Genomic DNA, 19812 nt, shown 5'->3' with positions numbered 1-19812 from the left:
ACTTAAGAGGGACACCAGCCTCCACCAGCTGTGGACAGACTCCGATAGCACAGCTGCAGTTGGCCCTCTCCTGGCTAAATGAGGCCTTTGAGGGACCCCCTACCTCTTTGGCCAGTTACCCCACCTAACCCATGGACCGAGGAATAACCACGACCTCCCATTGACCGCACAGCAGCCAGAACATCCTCCATGTCCTGTACCCTCAGCATCAGGATCACATTGTTAAAGTCTATGGTGGCTGTGATGTAAAGTTTGGAATTGGACTGGAAAATGGTTTGGTGACCAGGTACATGTCCAAATACTCCTTAGTGGACCACTGAGCTTCTCCCTGCCAGGTATGGTCACCCTAGTCGGGTCAGAGTAGGCAAACACAACTCTCACAAACTTATTAAATGTTTCCAGACTTTACGGTTACCAATGCATGTTTGCAGATGTGCTAAAAAAGTACTGAGATTTATGTTTCCTTTGAAAATCGATATCTCTGGAAACCTCCAGGGGATTTTGTTAATCTTAGACTCTAAACATTCATGTAAATATAATCTATTTTTATAAATTGGTGTCAGATTTCTTTTGTGTTGTGGGATTTTCTTATTTCATTGTGTGGTGCTTCTAAATTCTTTGAACTAGTTCCTTTGTTTAAGCCTTGCTGCTCGAAGCCAAAGGTTTTGCATGACTGGACCCAAGACAGTTACTGCGAGTGTATTAGATGGTAAGGCCGCACAGCCATACCATATAATACACAAAAATCCTCACAGTACGTTAAGCCACATGGGACAGTGTCCGTGGCAACTATTGCAAGATGTTTTAAGTTAGTAATAAAGGAGGCAGGAGTGGATATTAATAATTTTAAAGCACATTATATGACCAGGGCAATGACCTCTACAGTTTTTGCTTTTGTGAAGGGGTAAATTGGAAGAGATGATGAAGGCAGCAAATTTGTCTAATGCAAATGTTTCAGAAAATTAGACTTCAAACCAAATAAGCATGTATAGGACTTTGCATCAAAAGGCTTTAAACAGGTGTAACGCTAGCATCCTGTCTTGCAACACAATGCTGGTTCTCAAAACTACGAGGTATGGAGAACTGTGATTTCATTTATAAGAAAGACCAGCATTATAGGAGGCATAAATAAAAACAAAGGAGGGGGAGCAGATGAACAGTTTTTACTTAATGGTTCAATATAGGTGAAGAAATATGAGTAGTTTCAAAATATTATGAGAACATTTTAAGTTATGTTGATTATGTAGGTAAGCTTGGTATATTCCAGAGCCATCCCGTTTTACAAAGAATCGATAGACACCATTGGATGATGCAGAAAAGAGAGCAACTGGATAAAGAAAAAGTAATACCAAAAGAGAAATAAATGGAGCACTGGTAGCTTTTATGAACCGGGTGTTCTATTTTAATTTACATTTTCAAATAGTGCTCTTCATATGGAACTTTGAAGTCTTGCCGCTTGTAGGTGGTGAATAAAAGGTAAAATGCACAATGCTAACTACAAATAAAAATTCTCCTTTTCACAGTAGCTTTAATAATCAGCATCCTCTCCCTTGCACAGATATGTAGCAACATGAAGTGTGCGTTCTAACGAGGGCTTTACGTATCTGTAACTGTTTCTGATCCCTTTAATCCCACCTCCACACATTAGCCAAAGCCATCAATCTCCAAGGCAAAATTGTGCTTGTCGTCATGAGGTGCAATGCTGTAGCTTCAGACATCTCACTGTGTTCCATCGGTTCTCCGTTGGCTTCTGCACCTTCTGACTATTCAGTGGTGACTTTCATCTTCAGTATAGCAGGAAGTCTTCCTTTGCTTTGTCTCTGGAGACTTGCTATGGCCACTGTTTGCCAGACAGGATTAAAGTCTTTTTAATGAGTGGAGTTATTACCAACCCCGCCCCCTCTTTGCATTATCCTCTTCTTTTAGGCCAAGGAGTTCTCTTGCTTATGTGAGGGACCGGATTACCTTCTGTTTCCCTTTCCACAGAAACAGTATGCTGAATGGGTGGCATTATTGATGGGGAGGGATCTACTGCTTTCTAGAAGAAAACATAGAAATCCCTGCACCTTTGCAGTGTAATTGTCAAAAGGTCCTGGAATAGCTGCAGTTTGTGTCTTTTAACCATCACAATTTCATATGTCCAAACCTATTGCATATTCTGAACTTTAACTTGATAAGTACACTTGCATTATCCAGCGCCATGTTTTTGTTGTACTGCATCTGGGGTCAAGCCTGATAGGTGGGGCATCCGGGAGGTTACAGATGGAGTGCAACAAATCTTTCACAATGTCCTGGATATTGCCCCTTCTGCTTCCTGAAGGAGGCTCTGATCCTTACCTTGTTCTTCTTAAGACAGTTCTTGAAATTCTTTTGCTTGTTCTGAAACTCAATATTGTGTTCTTCCAGAGAACGGACTCTAGCTCACAGCAGGGCATCTTCTTTCAACCTATCACCATCCATTCTTTCTGGGTTGTCAATTCTCCCCCACCCAGTTTCTAAAGGCATGACTTAAAGTTCATTTGGATCGAACCCACCCATCTGAACTATTAAGAAGTAGTCCAGCTATTCCAGAGTAATGCTGGGTGATATGAAGTTGTGCCACCCAGCGTTTTCTAGCCTCTTTCCTTGGGATCCTTCTTCAAACCAGGCTGGGCCCTCATTTACTTGACTGAGGGTGTCTGCCTCCTGGCATGTCCCTCATGGAAGGATACGTCACATCTACGTTCTTGAGATCTTTAAAATATTGCCAAGTTATGGTACATGGTCTCCTATCTGAAGGAAGGCTCTCTAGGTGCTTGTCAATGAAGTGTCACTCGAGTTCCATTTCTTTCAAAAGTGTGATCCATCCAGTTCTCTTACTATGGTGGAAATACTTTTCCTGGGTTAGCTAATCTACTGTGCTGATCCTATGAAAGACCAGAGAATCCACGTCCTGCAAATTCCTCTTGGAATCCATCCTCCCAAAATCATTGTCACTTTTTCTGTGGGGCCCCTTGAAACGTAGTCTTTAGTCCTGACTACTCTACTGGAGTCACTCTGCTCTTCTTTAGTCTCAGTGGGCTTCAATCGGGTTCCACCCTCTGTTATTCTTGCACTTTCTCCACGTAAAGCTCAAGTTGCCTTCTCGAGTCAGCCAGTCACCCTGAGCTCTGGCCCTTCTCCCAGTTACTGCCCCCCAACACAAGGGCAAGAGAATTGTCTCTTCTCTAAGTCTGCTGTTTGGTGATCCAGTCCCAGGTTCTCTGTCACTAGCCTATATGTTTCGGTACATAGCCATCAGTTCAGGTAATTCCCCTCCCAGTCATATCAACTGCTGGTCTCTGTAAGCCCCTCTCCTCCTAGTTTCTACTTCACTGGGCCCAATCAAGAGACCACCAGTAGTTCATGTGCCCACTTGACTTCCTCCTATTTGTGTGTGCCATAGTCCTCTACCATGGCTACCGCCCATCTGGGGCCCTATTCCGGCTGCCAGTTACTAGCCCTCTTCAGTGGTCTTGGGGCTCTGAATCCTCTCAACCCCTTCTCAAAAAGTCCACCTGATGGCTCCACCCCGCCAGGGGAATCCCCTGTAATCTCAACCTCTTCTGTCAGATGGACATGCCTGGGCAGCAAGGGCCCCGCTTCGGTCTGCTGACCAATGGACTGGACATTACCCATGGGGATCTCTACTTCAAGAGCCCCAATGGGGGATGCCCTCTCATCAAGCTTGCAAAGGTCCCCTTCCTGGGTTTCCTATCGCTGCCACCAGGCCCAGGATCTTTAATGGATCAGAGCCAGGTCGCATCACTCACCTGGGTTTTGGCAATGCCCAGGCTCCACCCTCCAGGATGACCACAGGAATACCTCTTCTGCCCCAGCGATCTGCACCTTCAGTTGTTTTCTCCTTCCAGATTGCACACCTGGGTACACCACACTGTTGCTGGACCTCGCTTGGGTGCACAGGTTCGCAGGCTATCCTGAAGCTGCACTTGCCACTATGAAAATGGCACCTGCCTTCTTTTCTAGGCCGTGTCATTTTCCAGGGTTGGTGTCTCGTTGCATTGGTCCTCAATGCTGCTGCCTGCGGGATTCACAGCTACCTATGCAGTCTCCAGCCTTACCCACATTTGGTGTTTGCTTACAGGCCCTGAAAGCTGCTTCAAAACATTTTCACAGCCGGACAGGAGTAAAACTACAGGCTTTCACATCCTTTCCATGCTCGGCCAGATCATGCCCCCTGCCACTGCTCTCTTTATACACCAGTTCTTTTTATTAAGGCATACAATGTATTCATAACAGGCAAAATAAAACATAATTCTCCAGTTAACACATTATGTACCCTGCAATGGTACAACAGAATAAATGCACTACATTTTCTCTTCATATTATGTAGCAAAAGATCCATTCGAAGAACACTTCTTACTCCTGATCATAGATACAAGTGAACTGAGGAAGGGTGGGGGAAGAGTTAAAAGGAGAAGTGAGAACCTTGGACTCCAAATTAACATGACTTCCATTAATAAGTGATACAACCTCAATTCACTTTATTCTAATTTCAAAACTGTGCTAATGTTCCCCCTGACCTGTGCATAGGGAAAAACCTCAGATCGAACCAGATCTTCAAAATTCACTTCATGCTCATTCATTATGAGATAAATTCACTGGATAGATTTCATATTCTATCTATCACCGTGTTTTCCAAACTGTGGGTCGCCAGCCTATTTTTTAAAGGTTGCAAACTTCTGGGTAATAAAAAAAACAGAAGACTTTACAGTCTGTATTTTCCTTTTCACGTTATCTGAACTTCAAAGACAGGAGTCAAATGACAGGCTATGTCTTCTGACACATTACTGCTTACGTTTTTTAAAATGGATATTGATATTTACAAGCTCCTCTCACTTTGCAGCCAGAGAAAGAAAACTAAAGGGAATTGTGAGACAATGTTCATGGGGTACAGGAAGAGTGAAAGAAAACTGAAGCAGAGTCAACGGCTCCACATCCAAAGCCTCTGCAATTAATAGAGGTACGCAGCAGGGATGCTCCTTGTCCCCAGGACTATATGCCCTCTACATGGAACCATTGGCTGGGCGGATCAGTGTGCAAACGCACATTGTGAATATCTGAATGGGGAGGCAGGATCACAAACTTGCCCTCTACGTGGATGATGTCATGGTAATCTTATCACAGCTACATAACCGAGGTCCCTGACCTCTAAAGGGAACTGAAAGCTTTCAGACACGGCTCATGCTTTAAAGTCAGTATGCAAAAGTTGCATATCCTGAACCTAAAAGCACAACTGGAACAGGTGTAGCCCCTGCCATGGAACAATCAATGGATGCAACACCTAGGCCTCAAAATCTGCCCTTCATGGGCCAAAAGTTGAACGCAACTACTTTGGCCTCCTCAACAAAGCCCGTGCAGAACTACAGAAACTGATAGCTGGCGGCCTTTCGTGGCTAGGGAAAATGACAGCTGTCAAAATTACACTTCTTCCCCAAATTCTCTATGCAGACCCTTCTCTCACGTCCACCCTCCCACGCTCTGGCCAAATTGCAACAACTAGATTTTCATTTTGGGAAGGCAAGAAGCCACAAATCGTGAGGAGGAAAGCATATCTACCCATAGCTGATGCGGGTCTGGCATACCACACCTCTACAATTACTACCTGGCCTCACAGCTACACTATATGGTAGAATGGAGTAGAACCCTTACAGAAAAACTCTGGTGCTTCATCGACCAGGCAGCTGCAGAAATCCATACATGGAAAATACCCTAGCACACTAAAAAGTACAGACCCTTACGAGTATAAATCTCCACAGTGGTAAGCGCAACGGTGGAAGCCTGGGACTCAACAATAATCGAAAAGGAAAATGTTACTTACCCAATAAGCATCTGTTTGTGACATGTAATGCTGTAGATTCACATGCTGTGCATAGCATACTTCTGTCATTCAATGTTGGGTCTGGAAGGTTGTAAGTTGTTTATCTTTGAAAAGTCTTTGGAGTCACAAGGTGTAGTGACTCCTCCTTTTGCTGGCAATGAGCATGGGCATCGATTCGACTCCATTGTTAGAATGTTTTCCCACAGGTGGGTGAGAATGGAGTGTAGCGTAAGAGAAAAGACCGAGATGTCATGCAAATGAATGCATGAATAGCAGTAAAGAGACTACAATGGCCACAGATGTCTGGGGAGGAGGGTGGGCACATTTGAATCTACAGCACTACATGCCACAAACAAGTATCAACAAGGTGTTTGGTCTTTCTAAAGGCTTTAGTTCTATCTGTGTAGAACATAAGCACCCTCTTAACATCTAGAGAGTGGGGAGCTCTTTCAGCAACAGAATCTGGTTGTGAAAAGAAGACTGGCAATCTGATAAACTGATTAAGATGGAATTAAGATACTACCTTTGGTAGGAATTTATGGTGAGTGCGAAGAACTACTTTATCCTTGTGTAGTTGGAAAAAGGGATCTGCACAGTTTAAGCCTGGATCACAGTTGCCCACCTAAGTGATGTGATAGCAACTAGAAATGCCACTTTCCACAATAAGAACTAAAGTGGGCATGAATGTAAGGGCTCAAAAGGTTGACCTGAGTGTTGTGAGTACAATAGTAAGATTCCAAGAATGCCCATGGTTCTGAGTGAGAAGGTCTGGGTTCAATGGAAGCTTCTTGTGGGGAACTACTGATAGTTCTAGAAAGGTGGTGAACCACAGTTGTCGGGCCCAAGTAGGAGCCACCAGAGTCAGTGTGAGGGATGTTTGCCTGAGCTTCTGAACCAGAAACAGAAGGAGAGGAATAGGCAGAAAAGCATAGGCAAATATCTCTGACCAGTTCATCCATAGAGCTTTGCCTTTGGACTGAGGGTACAGGAACCCGGAGGTGAAGTTTATACATTTTGCATTTTATTTTGTTGCAAATAGGTCTATATCTAGGTCTATGTCTGGGACCCCCTTTTTTAAATCAGGGGAACAGGAGTTGTGTGTGAAGTTCCCATTCGTGGACTTGTTGCCGCATCCTGGTGAGGAGGTTGGCAAAATTGTTGTGTGTCCCGGAAGATGTTCTGCTCGGAGGTGGATGTTGTGGCAATTGGCCCAATGCCAGATCTTCTGAGACAGGCGAGACAGCTGTAGAGAATGTGTCCCCGAATGTTTGTGCACATAACACATGGTTGTCATCTTGTCCCTGCAGACCAGAACAAATTTGCTGACGAGGTGAGAAGTGAATGCTTTCAGTACTAGCTGAAAGGCAAGAAACTCTAGGTGCACCATGCGATGTTTGGATTGTGAGATCATGAAGGTGAGCACCCCATCCTGTCTGTGAAGCTTCCATTGTTAGTATGGTTTGAGGAACAGGGTCTAAGAAAGGCCACCCCTTTAACAGGTTGTTTTTGTTACACCAATGCATGACAGCGACGGGTGTGGCTGTCTACCAGCACTAGATCCTCCAGACGATCCCGTGACTGAGATCATTCACATGCTAGACATTCCTGCAATGGATGGATGTGCAGGCAGGAATTTGGCACTATGGCAATGCAAGAGACCATTGTGACACATCTGACTGTGACTTGATGACTGGGGAAAAAACATGAAAGTTGTGCTTGAAAGTTTTGTACTCTTGCTGCATTGGGATAGGCTAATCCCAGCTGCGTGTTCAGAACAGGCTGGATCTACAGAGGCTGAAGATGAGACTTTTGGAAATTGATAGTGAAGCCTAGTTGATCTAGCACGTCTATGGTGATTTGGATGTGATGTAGACAAAGTATGACAGTGCTGGCTTTGATAAGCCAGTTGTCTAGATATGGGAAAACATGAATGTTTTGTCTGCGTAAGTGAGTTGCTACCACCGCAAGTCATACTGTGAACACGTGGTGCAGTAGTTACTCCTAACGGGAGAACTTTGAACTGGTAGTGGTTGCCTGCTATCACAAATCTGAGAATTTGATATGTGCTGGGTGTATAGAGATGTGAAAGTAGGCATCCTTCAAGTCTAGTCCTGAGAGGAAATCGCCTTAAATGGGATCACTTCCTGAAGTCTTAGCAAGTGAAAATGCTCTGGCAGGATGTAATAATTTAACAGCCAGAGATCTAGAATCCGCCTTAATGACCCCTCCTTTTTTGGGATCAGAAAGTATAGGGAGTATACTCTTATCCCTTGATGGTGTGTAGGAACAGGTTATACGGCTCCTTTGTTTAGAAGAGCCTGAACTTTCTGTTTGAGCAGAATGAGGTGTTATGGAGAAAGTTTGTGAGTGCGAGGAGGAATGTTTGGAGGTGTGGAAATGCTCTCCAGACAGTAACCATGTTGTGTAATATCCAACACCCATTGACCTGCTTTTATATTTTGCCAGGCAGGGAGGAAATATTGTAGATGCCCTCCATCAGGTGTTGAGAAGTCGGGGAGAAGGAGTAGGGAGTCACTGCTTTGTGGCAGCTGGGGAGCCAAAAGGGGAGATTTTTTGCCACTTCCTTTATTCTGATTTCCCCTTTATGAACCTCTGTAGAAGCCTCTATGGAAGGATATCTGTCCTTGGCCTTTGTGATAGGACGACGAGGTGACTGTGGATGTGGTCTTGGCACCAGTTTATATGATGGCCAGCAGAAGGACCCATGAGCAGTAGGGGTTGGTAAGGCACCCATCAATTTAGCCACCTCAGGATCCTTCTTTTTTACCAAGTGCCTGGTCGACGTGTGGAATGAAGAGGTGCTTTTTGCCGAATAAGACATTTAGTATGGTCTATCGTATCTCGGGCCTAAAGCTGGATATGTGTAGCCATGCATGCCAGTGCAAAATGTGTTAATTCTGCTGGCAGCTGTGTCAGCGGACTCTAAAGCACACCAGATTGAATTATTAGAAATAAGTTGTCCCTCACTAACTATCTCTTGGCCTCTCTACCTGTGCTCCTCTGGGAGGTATTGGATGAGTTCCTCCATTTCGTTCCAGTGGGCAGGGTCATATCTGCCCTTGAGTGTTTTCTGTACACCAATGGTTGGCTGTTTGGGCTTCAGCAGCGTTTTCAGAAGGCAGAGCATCACTGGCGGCTTGAGGGTTTGCTCTTTTCCTAGCACTGGAGACCACTAACGAATCAGGGGGAATTTGACCTCTAATGAAAATGGGGTCAAAGGAAGAAACCAATTTTTTTTCCATGTGTGGTGTGATGATGCATGCCCTTGCTGGACCTTTAAAAATATCTTCTGAATGCCCTAACATTCTCTTCAGCATTGGGAAGTACTGTGTTGCCCTGTGAGAGGGGGAGAGGGCCTCAAAGAGAAGAGGAAATCATCCTCAATGGGCACCTTACCTAGGAGTACCTGACATATGTGGGGCCCTAGCGATAAGCTCCTCAAAAGAGGTGGTATTATCTGGGGGAGAAGGTCTGGCAGGGTAGACCACTGGGTCAGTGTGTAGATCAACATCATAGTTTGACCAAGGGTCTGTGTATTGGGAGAAAGGGAGAGTGTTGTCCCCTGATCACCCGTAAAAGAATGGGGTGATGTCAAGTAGGTCGCCCTGTGAATGAGGAGGTTATGGTAAGGGTGGTGAAGGAGAGGTAGGTAGAGGAGGGTTTGCAGCAACAGTGTCTTTACCCATCCTCTTCTGTTTGGCAGATCAATAGATCTGCAAATGAAAGCTGTCTCTTTGATGGGGGAGTGACAACAGCTTTTGCCAAGACACTGACCGTCTGTGGTTATATCTGGAGTTGTCCGTTTAGCATCGAGCTGCTGCTTCATCATACGAAGGATGGGCTCAATGGAGGTGCTAACCTCCGATGGTGATGTACTCCTCAATTGTTTTCGCCGCCAAAGCGATCTTATGTTTTGAGGCCGAAACCGTTGGTGCCGAGACTGGCTACACTTGTCTTTTGGGCACCAAGGTGGTCTGTGCCGACTGGAAGCCCGAAACTGTTGGTGCTGAGGTTGGAGCTAGTCGGCTTTATGCAGAGATGGTATGCTTAGGCTTTGGTGCTGAGCTCAATGGTGGGGCATCCGAATGTGTGTTTTGGTGCCGAAGGCAGTGGTGGCTCAGTAACCTTTGCTTCAGTGGGAGGTGATGGTTTCTTGGGCAGGTCAGGGGTGTACTCACTGTACATTGTGCTGGAGGGAGATCTTGCATTTCGAGGACTGTGTCTAAATCGGACTCGGAGTCCTCGACCGAAAGGGCCTCCTCCTCAGCCACCAAGGCCTCTTGTAGTTCTTGTTTGTCCTCTGACTCGACATCTTGTTCTGCAAAGATGTCTAGGGTCTCCTCAATCTCATGTTGTTGCATTTCTCAACAGCGGGCTCTTCGGTCCAGTGGAGGTTTCTTAGATCTAAAAGACTGGTAAGCCTTTCAGCCCTCCTCTCTGTGGTCTGGTGACAAAGAGAGATTGCAGGCTTTGTGTTGGTCAGTCCATGGGAAACTTTGCGTGGCACTTAGGACAGAAACAGAAGGGAGTCCGTTCCATAAGTAGTTCATTCTCGAGTTGGATGAATTGAGAAAATGGTGGTCTGAAGGGCGTGGCTCAGAAGGCCTCTGTCAGAGCGTGTCGATCTGAAGAGTGTTTTTTCTGGTCCTGAAACGCAAGGAATGGAGATGTGCATCGACAACAAATACTGATCACATGGGATGCATCCCGAACGGAAAGAGTCTGAAAAGACAGCTGGAGCTCAGTGAAATATGACCGGAGTCGATGCCCATGCACATTACCAGCAAGAGGAGGAGTCACTACACCTCGTGACTCCAAAGAACTTTTGAAGAAAAACAACTTGCAACCAACCGGACCTAACACTAGATGGCAGAAGTATGCAGAGCATGTGTATCTACAGCCGCACATGACATCAAACATGACTCTTCTCAAACCCTTCTCCATTCTCAGCAATCTTTGGCAATCCCGACTTTGTACCTACCCAGTATGGCAAGGACTATCATCTATGCGAACTGTAAAATAATAGATCAGTTTGATCACACCAGTCTACAGATCTCTGAGCAAATGCAAACAAGTTATTGCCTCCCAAACCAAGAGAAATGGAGATACACAGCCATCAAGGATCACCGATCTACACCATCCACATATGTGCCAGCAGGCACCTTGACTCTCTTCAAATAATGGATATCACCTGCTTGGAGGACATGTCGCTCTTGTCCGACATCTATAATTTTCTGAACACAACTCCCTCACCGGTCAAATCCCCTGCACAAAGGAGGTGGGAATCAGAACTGGACTACTACTTCACATCGAAAGAATGGTCAGACATCCTCAACAGATCCTGCGTTTCTGATTGTAGTGCATCTGACAAAAATACTTTACTCAAAATAACTCACTATTGGTATTACACACCTGCCAGGCAACAGGGAAACTAGCGCAACTGTGGTGAGACTGACACGCTGATCCTTATTCCAGGCATCAATTCAGTTTGGCACTGTTCCAAACTGAAGTGATGCCTGGAATAAGGTATTGAAAGGCATCAACAACATTTTTTGACATCCCCTGCTTCCCCATTTATAATCCTTTTGGGGCTGTCCAATACACTGACATACCCACTGCACTTTTACAAGGGAAAGACCATAACGCTAACTATGCCCAACTAAACAGGTACTTACCTCCAACTAGGGAGTGGAGAAAACACCAACTCATTCAGACTGGCTACACGGGTTGTGGGATTTGGTGAGGATGGAGAAACTAACGGCATCCCTAGAGAATAATCTCCCACATTTCGAGAAAAAGTGGGCGCCCTGTATCAGATTTCTGGCAGAAGAATAGAGAACTCACATGTCCCATGTACATGCGTGTGTTATGGCTAAAAGCTGGTAAGACCGCAACAGTCACACAATGAGATTGACTGGCCCCTGTCATCATGAACGTTGGGCTGACACTGTACATCAACTCAAATGCTTAATCCATGGTGACACTTACAAGTGGGACCCCCCCTCTGATATCCTATACCCACCATAAACTTACTCCCTTTGTTGTTCTCCTTACCGGCCCATGGGATGTAGGTGAGTGATATTGTTAAACGGTAAAACACAATGTAGGAGGCTGGCCTGGCTTAATGGGTACCAATGGTACTTAAACCTTGTGCCAGGTACAGTTATCCCTTATTAGTAGAGTAGTAGTGTTCTAGCAGCTTAGACTGATAGAGGTAGCTATAGCAGAGCAGCTTAGGATGAACTAGGAGACATGCAAAGCTCCTTCTATACCACTCATATCATATAGGTACTATATCATAAGAAAGACAATAAGTTACTAAAAATAAAGGTACTTTATTTTAGTGACAATGTGCCAAAAATATCTCAGAGGATATACTCCCTTAGGAGGTAAGTAAAATACACAAAATATACACAGAAAACCAAATCAGGTAAGAAACAGCCAGAAAGTAGTGCAAACACTGTAGAATACAATAGGATGCAATAGGCCTAGGTGCAACACAGACCATATACTAAGAAAGTGGAATACGAACCACGAATGGACCCCTAGGCTGGTGTAGTGTGTAGGGGGTCACTGGGAGTGTAAGAAAACACTAAGGGTGTCCAAGATACCCCACACCAAGACCCTGGAAAGCAGGAGTAAAGTACTACTATTTCCCCAGAAACAAACTAATGTTGTAATAGAGGATTTTGAAAAGACCACAACAGACTGCAAAGCACTGAAGACGGATTCCTGGACCTGAGGACCTGCAAAGGAAGGGGACCAAGTCCAAGAGTCGCGAAAGTGTCTGGGGTGGGGGGTGCAGGGGCCCACTAAACCCCAGATGAAGGTGCAAAATGGCTGCCTCCGGATGGAAGAAGCTAAGGACTCTGCAATAACGAAAGGTGCTAGGAACTTCTCGTTTGTGCAGAAGATGTCCCACGGTGTGCTGGAGGATGCAGAGTTGCTTCCTTGGCAAAATACCACAAACAAGACTTGCTAGCTGCAAGAGTCGCAGTTGAAGAAAAAGGGTGCTGCCTGGGCCCAAGAAGGACCCGGATGTCGCCATTTGGGAGAGGAGACAGAGGGGGCCCTCAGCAATGTAGAGAGCCCTCGGACAAGAAGGAAGCACCCGCAGAAGTCCTTGAACACGGGTTCAAGAAGACTGAATATGGCGGTCATCTCAACACTGCAAAGAGAGGTCTCACGACACCAGAGATCAACTCAGGGAGCTGAGCATCACAGGACGGAGTGCTAGGGACCTAGGCTCGGCTGTGCATGCAGGATTTCTTGGAAATGTGCACAGAAGCCCTTGTAGCTGCAGATCACGCAGTGTACAGGATAACTGTCTGGAGAGGGGAGGCAAGGACTTACCTCCTCCAAATTTGGACAATTGGACCACTGGACAGTCTGGATCACTTGGGTCCACCACCTGTGTTCCAGGGGCCACGCTCGTCAGGATGAGAGGGGTCCCAGAATACTGGTGACGCTGAAGTTTGGTGCCTGCTGGAGCAGGGGAAAGATTCCGTCGACCCACTGGAGATTTCTTCGTGGCTTCTAATGCAGGGTGAAGGCAGGCAGCCCCCAGAGCATGCACCACCAGGAAACAGTCGATAAAGCCGACAGGATTAGGCGCTGCAATGTCGCTGGTAACCTTCTGGCTACTTTGTTGCAGTCAGCGGTCGTTCCTTGGCAGAAGTCGAAGAGAGAAGTGAAGAGGAGTCCTGCTGGATTCTTGCAAGTCGTTATGTGAGGAAAAGCCCACTGGAGAAACCCTAAATAGCCCTCAGAGGAGGATTGGCCACCTAGTCAATTAAGCACCTATCAGGAGCGGTCTCTGACGTCACCTGCTGGCACTGGCCACTCAGAGTCCTCCAGAGTGCCCTCACACCTCTGGAAACAAGATGGCAGAGGTCTGAGACACACTGGAGAGCTCTGGGCACCACCCCTGGGGTGGTGATGGACAGGGGAGTGGTCACTCCCCTTCCCTTTGTCCAGTTTTGCGCCAGAGACAGTGTAGACTGGCTTATGCAAGGAGAGCACCATCTGTGCCATTCAAAGCATTTCCAGAGGCTGGGAGAAGCTACCCCTCCCAAGCCTTTAATACCTATTTCCAAAGGGAGAGGGTGTAACACCCTCTCTCAGAGGAAACTCTTTGTTCTGCCTTCCTGGAACTGGGCTGCCCACACCCCAGGAGGGCAGAACCCTGTCTGTGGGGTGGCAGCAGCAGTAGTGGCAGAGAAAACCCCAGAGAGCTGGTTTGGCAGTACCTGGGGTCCATAGTGGAGCCCCGGGGATGCATGAAATTGTGTCCCCAATACCAGATTTGGCATGGGGGGACAATTCCATGATGTTCGGAGTTACCATTGTGAAGCTACATATAGGTATTGACCATATGTAGTGCACGCATGTAATGGTGTCCCCGCACTCACAAAGTCCGGGGAAAGGGCCCTGAACTATGTGGGGGCACCTTTGCTAGTGCAAGGCTGCCCTCACACTTAGTAACTTTGCACCTAACCTTGAGCAAGTGAAGGTTAGACATATAGGTGACTTATAAGTTACTTAAGTACAGTGAAAATGGCTGTGAAATAATGTGTGTGTTATTTCACTCAGGCAGCAGTGGCAGTCCTGTGTAAAGGTTTGTCTGAGCTCCCTATGGGTGGCAAAAGAAATGCTGCAGCCAATAGCGATCTCCTAGAACCCCAATACGCTGAGTCACCAGGTACCATATACTAGGGAATTATAAGGGTGTTCCAGTGTGCCAATTGAAATTGGTAACAGTAGTCACTAGCCTATAGTGACAAATTTAAAGGCAGATAGAGCATAAGCACTGAGGTTCTGATTAGCAGAGCCTCAATGACACAGTTGGTCACTACACAGGTATACACATTCAGGCCACAACTATGAGAACTGGAGTCCTGGCTAGCAGGATCCCAGTGAGACAGGCAAAAACAAACTGACTTACATGTAAAAATGGGGGTAACATGCCAGACAAGATGGTACTTTCCTACACAACCCCCCCCCCCACTCCAAACAAGGGACAATAAGGCTAACATTGTCCATACGAGTCTTCATTGTCTAAGTGGAAATATCTGGAGATAAGATGGTACTTTCCTCCACACAATAAAAAGAAATGAACTATAAAAAAAACTTAGTGTTATCCTTCCCTATAAACTGCTTATTTTCCTTGGGAGGCACAGTTACCGTCCACAGAAAGAAAGGGTTGAATCTTGTGGCCTGGGCTCAGTCGTCGTCCAATGAGGGAGATACATCCAACAGACTATTTGGTCCCTTTAACACCGCCCCATGCTTTTATCGCTCCTTCGCTTCTCATTGCTGTCCGTCAAAATACAGCTCGGGTGAACTGCCTCCACTTAGGCCACTGGATCGCTCCATTAGAACAGAGGAATAAATTCTGAATTTTACTGTGACAGTGAGCTGGATGGCACCATAGTAAATGCTGCAGATGCTCAGAACTCTGCTTCACAGGTTAGAACATGGAGGAGTACTATAATGATAGAGAGGAGTTCATACTCCCACATCTGGCTATATTAGATCCAATACGACATGGAAAATTATGTGAAAATAAATGATATTAACTTAAACAGTACCATGCTCCCTAAAACTATCTACACTGAAGCCAAAAGTAACACCTCAAAAGTTTAATATTGGCAATAGCTTTTTAGGTCTTGGCTAGTTGTCAGTTGTTGAAGACCTATTGTGAAAAACAGTAGGCTTTGGGCCAGCCCCCTAGCTTGCTCATGACTCAATAGCTATCTTATCTTCCTCAGTTCCCTATTCTACTTTTTGTACCTCCCTTGCAGCATACCTTTGTTTCTTTAATTTTGTTTGGATGAGTTGTAACTTTTACTGCTGACATGAGGGAACTACTTTTTTATTTTTTTTGTTCAACGCTCCAGGGAAGCACCTGGCTTTCATTGTTCGCCCAAACCCTCTCCCTAGAGGCTTCATGAAGTGCCTACCTCGTAAGTACTTGTGTTAGGTATTGTTCTTTCACTTTGAAAGCTCATCCTTCCACTCTGTCATCTTAAAAAGTAGTGTCTGATTGAGGGTAGTGGGCCTTGTGTATTGTATGATGGATGGTGTGAAGAGAATAGCCAGACTAGTAAAAATCACACTTTGTTGTTTACGTTGCATAGCCCAGGACAAGCAGAACATGATTAAGGATGAGTAGTATAAGGAGGAAAGTCATGCTCTGGAGAGGCACATTGCTAAGGGTCTGCAGAGAGCAGGCAAGGGTAAATACAGCACACAAAAGTGCATGGACAAGAGTACATAAAACTTGGCTAAAGATTTGTAAAGTATGGCCGAAGATATGAGGGCACTGATGATCAGGTGCAGAGTAGGCTATGTGGAGGCAGAGCATGGTTGAGGGAGTGTATTGTGGAAATAGAACTGGGCTGTAGGAGTGTAGACGATGGAAGGACGTTATCTCCCTTGTACTTCTATTAATGCAGGATGCAGCACCCTGTCATTTTCGACAGACTTTTAGGTCCATACGTAGAGGATTTTCTTAAAAATGTAGGTGTTGTACAATCACAAACTGGAAAACAGTCTGCCTTTGTCAATTACTTGGCTGGCCACTGTAGAGTGTAGCTGTGTGGGACTACAGGTGGCAAGATTGACAATACAGTGATAGACTCCGTGTTCATTGCCTAGTAACTTAGTAATGTGGTCTTCTTAATTTTAATTGAGGCTACACAATTCTGGTACAATGATCGTGTCCTTTTTACAGCAAACCTATATTCTTTCTAATTGTGTATCCTTCCCGAAACTACCCCTACTACTAATAACAGCTTCGAGGAGACTAATTTTGCAGATCCATTCTATGAGATTATATTCATTCATATATCATACTTGCTCAAGGAAGATAGCAAAGTAAAAGTGTGAATCTGTAGAAAATGCAACAGAGAATCTCTGATCTAGGTAATTAGCAGTTAATTCTCCATCATCAAAAAGTTTCCAAGCTTGCGTCAAGTATTAATCAGGTACAAACATGAAATAAAAACATTATGTAAAAGTGTTCTCAGAAAAAATAAGCTTAACCACATGAATATTTGCGATCATCAGGATTCAGACCAATGTTCTTCCAAGAGTGTAATTTTACCACAATTTAATGCACTGTGGGACTATCAGGGAGCAGGCGAATAGAGAATGATAACATAATTTAAGACATACATAAACAAACTGAAGTTACTTAGTTACTTTCTGAAGAGCAAAGGATCCAACTTTTACCCACTTGTTATCCCCCCCTCCCGTGGCACTGTTCAAAGCGTATTCACTTTATCTAAATCAAGAATGCTTTGCCACTCTGTCCTTTAACCAATCTCATTCATCAACTGAAAAAACATCTGACTACACTTGTCTACTTTGAACTACATCCAAGTATTTTCCGCATTCCAACTGGATGTCTCCCAATCTTGCGCTATTCCTTAGTTTTTAAGTACTGGTGTGAAGGGGCGATCATAAGCAATCCTTGGGTCAATTTAAAGCAAATACTGCACACATTTCTCTATATCTAGTGAAACAAAAATTATTTTCTAAGTCAATTACACACTAATGATTGCAACTACAATGTTTCATAAATGCAGGAGAAAAGATGGATAAAAGAGTTTGTTAGATCCAAATTGCATTATTGAAGCCTCTCCTCTGGAAAGCATGCAATTAGCAGTTACTTTTTTTTAAATAAAAAATGCACTCATTAGTCGGATATTACTTAAAATCTACAGGACAAAATGTAGATTGCTAACACCTACGAGGGTAAAGCATGATGGAAGAGAACGTTAAGGAAATGCAAGCCACAATTTCACAAAGAGCTGTTCAGTTAATACATTCTCTGCTGTCTGATAATCCACGACACAGCGCAACTGAGCCCTTTCCAGAGACACGTCATTAAACAGTGAAATACATGTTCTAATAACGTACCTTATTGAGAACCGGTTTTGTTGAAAGGACATCGTAAACCGTCTTAAATGATATATTCTAAGGAAAAAAACACAATGAAAAGCAGTTACAGAATTCTAATAGGTCCATAACTCATCCTATTAGTGGCATGGAACACAATACATTGCATGAATTGGGAAACTCGTTCTAGAGATAAACCTTCATGGACTTGGTTTGAATGGACCGATTTCCACAACTATTTTCTTTACAACATCCAGCTCAAATCGAGCACTTTTGTTCTTAGTAGCTTTCAGTCAGGTTAGCGAGATTTATCTCTCTCTCAAGAGAAATGAATGTAGAGGCACCTTAGAAAGACTCTGCTGCTTGGTAAAGCACGCCAATGCAGTATTATGGAAAGGGTGCACTGTCTTTGTTTGCGCCAGAGCCCACCTTTAAAGTGGTGTGGAAGGCCGCAAACAGGGACAGTGCGCCCAATTACAAAGAGCTGTCCTTATTACAATGAAAGCGCTGTCCCTAAGGCATGTGCAAATTTCACTGCTCTGGAGGCAGCACATTCAAGTGAGATGAGGAGCGGCTGCTTCAAAGCCCCTCTGTGATTTTTTTGTGCAGGGATTAGAGGTCTCTTTGCAGGTGGGTACAGTGAGTTATTGCCCCTGTCTGAGGGGAGACAGTGGGATGTCAGGGCACCTCCTAAGAGCATGTTTGCCTTCACGCTCCTGTTCATAATACGGCATAGGTGCACAGTCAAAGTGATTCCCTCGTTTGCATGGTCCACGCCCCCATAGAAATGGGGGAATGCCCTCTGAAGATACTGCAGGCTTTACGTATGTGCCAGAGCTATCAGTATTAGAGAATGGGCTGCACAACCATCTGCGGCCCCTTCTGTAATACAACACTGCCCTGGGGGTGCAAAAATCTGGCACATGCCCATTGCACCCCTGAGCACTCTGTGCAATACAGCCAAACAGCATAACCTTCTGGATAGCAGTGTTGTCCCAGGCTTAGCGTAAGCTGGCAGGTACTGGAGGGCAGTAAATTCTGGTAAGTGCCAGCAAAATAAACTCAGCTTTAGCAAGCTCATGCAGCACTCTGGGTGGAGCTTCTCCCATCTTGTCACCATCTTCAATCTACCACTCATCAGACTGCTCATGGCCACTCACCACTGATGAATTAAGTAATATTCTTTGCAAAAACTGAAACAAAGTATGTGTAGGAAGCTGGCTCTGTATATACCATATCAAATTCCATATCAGGTTCCCCAGAGGCTTAACAGAGACTAAAGTAGATAATACTAATGCTCTCTTTGTGGTAGTGTGGTCGAGCAGTTAGGCTTATCAGAGGGTAATGCAAAGCATTTGTTGTACACACACAGACAATAGAAGAAGCACACAGTCAAGGACTTAACCCCAGACCAATTGTTTTTATATATCAAAAATATATTTTGTTAATTTATTTTTAGAACCACAAGATTCAAGTTGCAGGTAAGTGCTTCAACAGATTGGTATTCCACACAGGTGTCAACAGTACTTTGTTTGAAATAGGTAAATAATACAGTTTTGGAATTATTGGCAATAATCTGTTTTAAAAATGGACACAGTGCAATTTTCAGAAAAAGTTCCTGGGGTAGAAAAGTTAGATCGATTTACAGGTATGTACAACACTTACAGTTTCCGTCTCGGGGTTTTAGGAAGTCCACCGGTTGGGGTTCAAGTTAACCACAAACACTCACCACCAGCAACACGGGGCCCATGGGGTGCTGAGGTCAAAGTGGAACAAATTTAACGTGGGCTCCTATGGAGACGGGGGTACTCTGAATCAGGCCTGCCTGCAGGTAAGTACCCCCGGCTCGGAGGCAGGCCAGGGGGGATTATAAGAGCACTGGAGGGGCCATAAGTAGGCACCAAACACACACCCTTAGTGGCACACGGGTGGTCGGTGCAGGGTGCAAACAGGACGTCGAGTTTCCAATGCAGGTCTATGGGGAGACCCCGGAGGTCACTCAGAGGCTACAGGTGGGGTCTAGGGGG

The 19812-nt window shown here is 45.1% G+C and overlaps 1 protein-coding gene across 1 annotated transcript in view; it reads right to left on the bottom strand.

The window, feature by feature from the left end:
- ASAH1 (N-acylsphingosine amidohydrolase 1) overlaps positions 1-19812 on the bottom strand; it is a 167253-nt gene that overhangs the window by 5051 nt on the left and 142390 nt on the right. Inside the window, exon 13 of the mRNA XM_069200267.1 lies at positions 17807-17863. Coding sequence (XP_069056368.1) covers positions 17807-17863 — 57 coding nt within the window. The remainder of the gene's footprint in view (positions 1-17806; positions 17864-19812) is intronic.

This window comes from Pleurodeles waltl, chromosome 1_2 (assembly GCF_031143425.1).
Source record: "Pleurodeles waltl isolate 20211129_DDA chromosome 1_2, aPleWal1.hap1.20221129, whole genome shotgun sequence".
Taxonomy (NCBI): domain Eukaryota; kingdom Metazoa; phylum Chordata; class Amphibia; order Caudata; family Salamandridae; genus Pleurodeles; species Pleurodeles waltl.
Note: the sequence above shows the minus strand (reverse complement) of the source record. Positions and strands in the feature narration are given on the sequence as shown.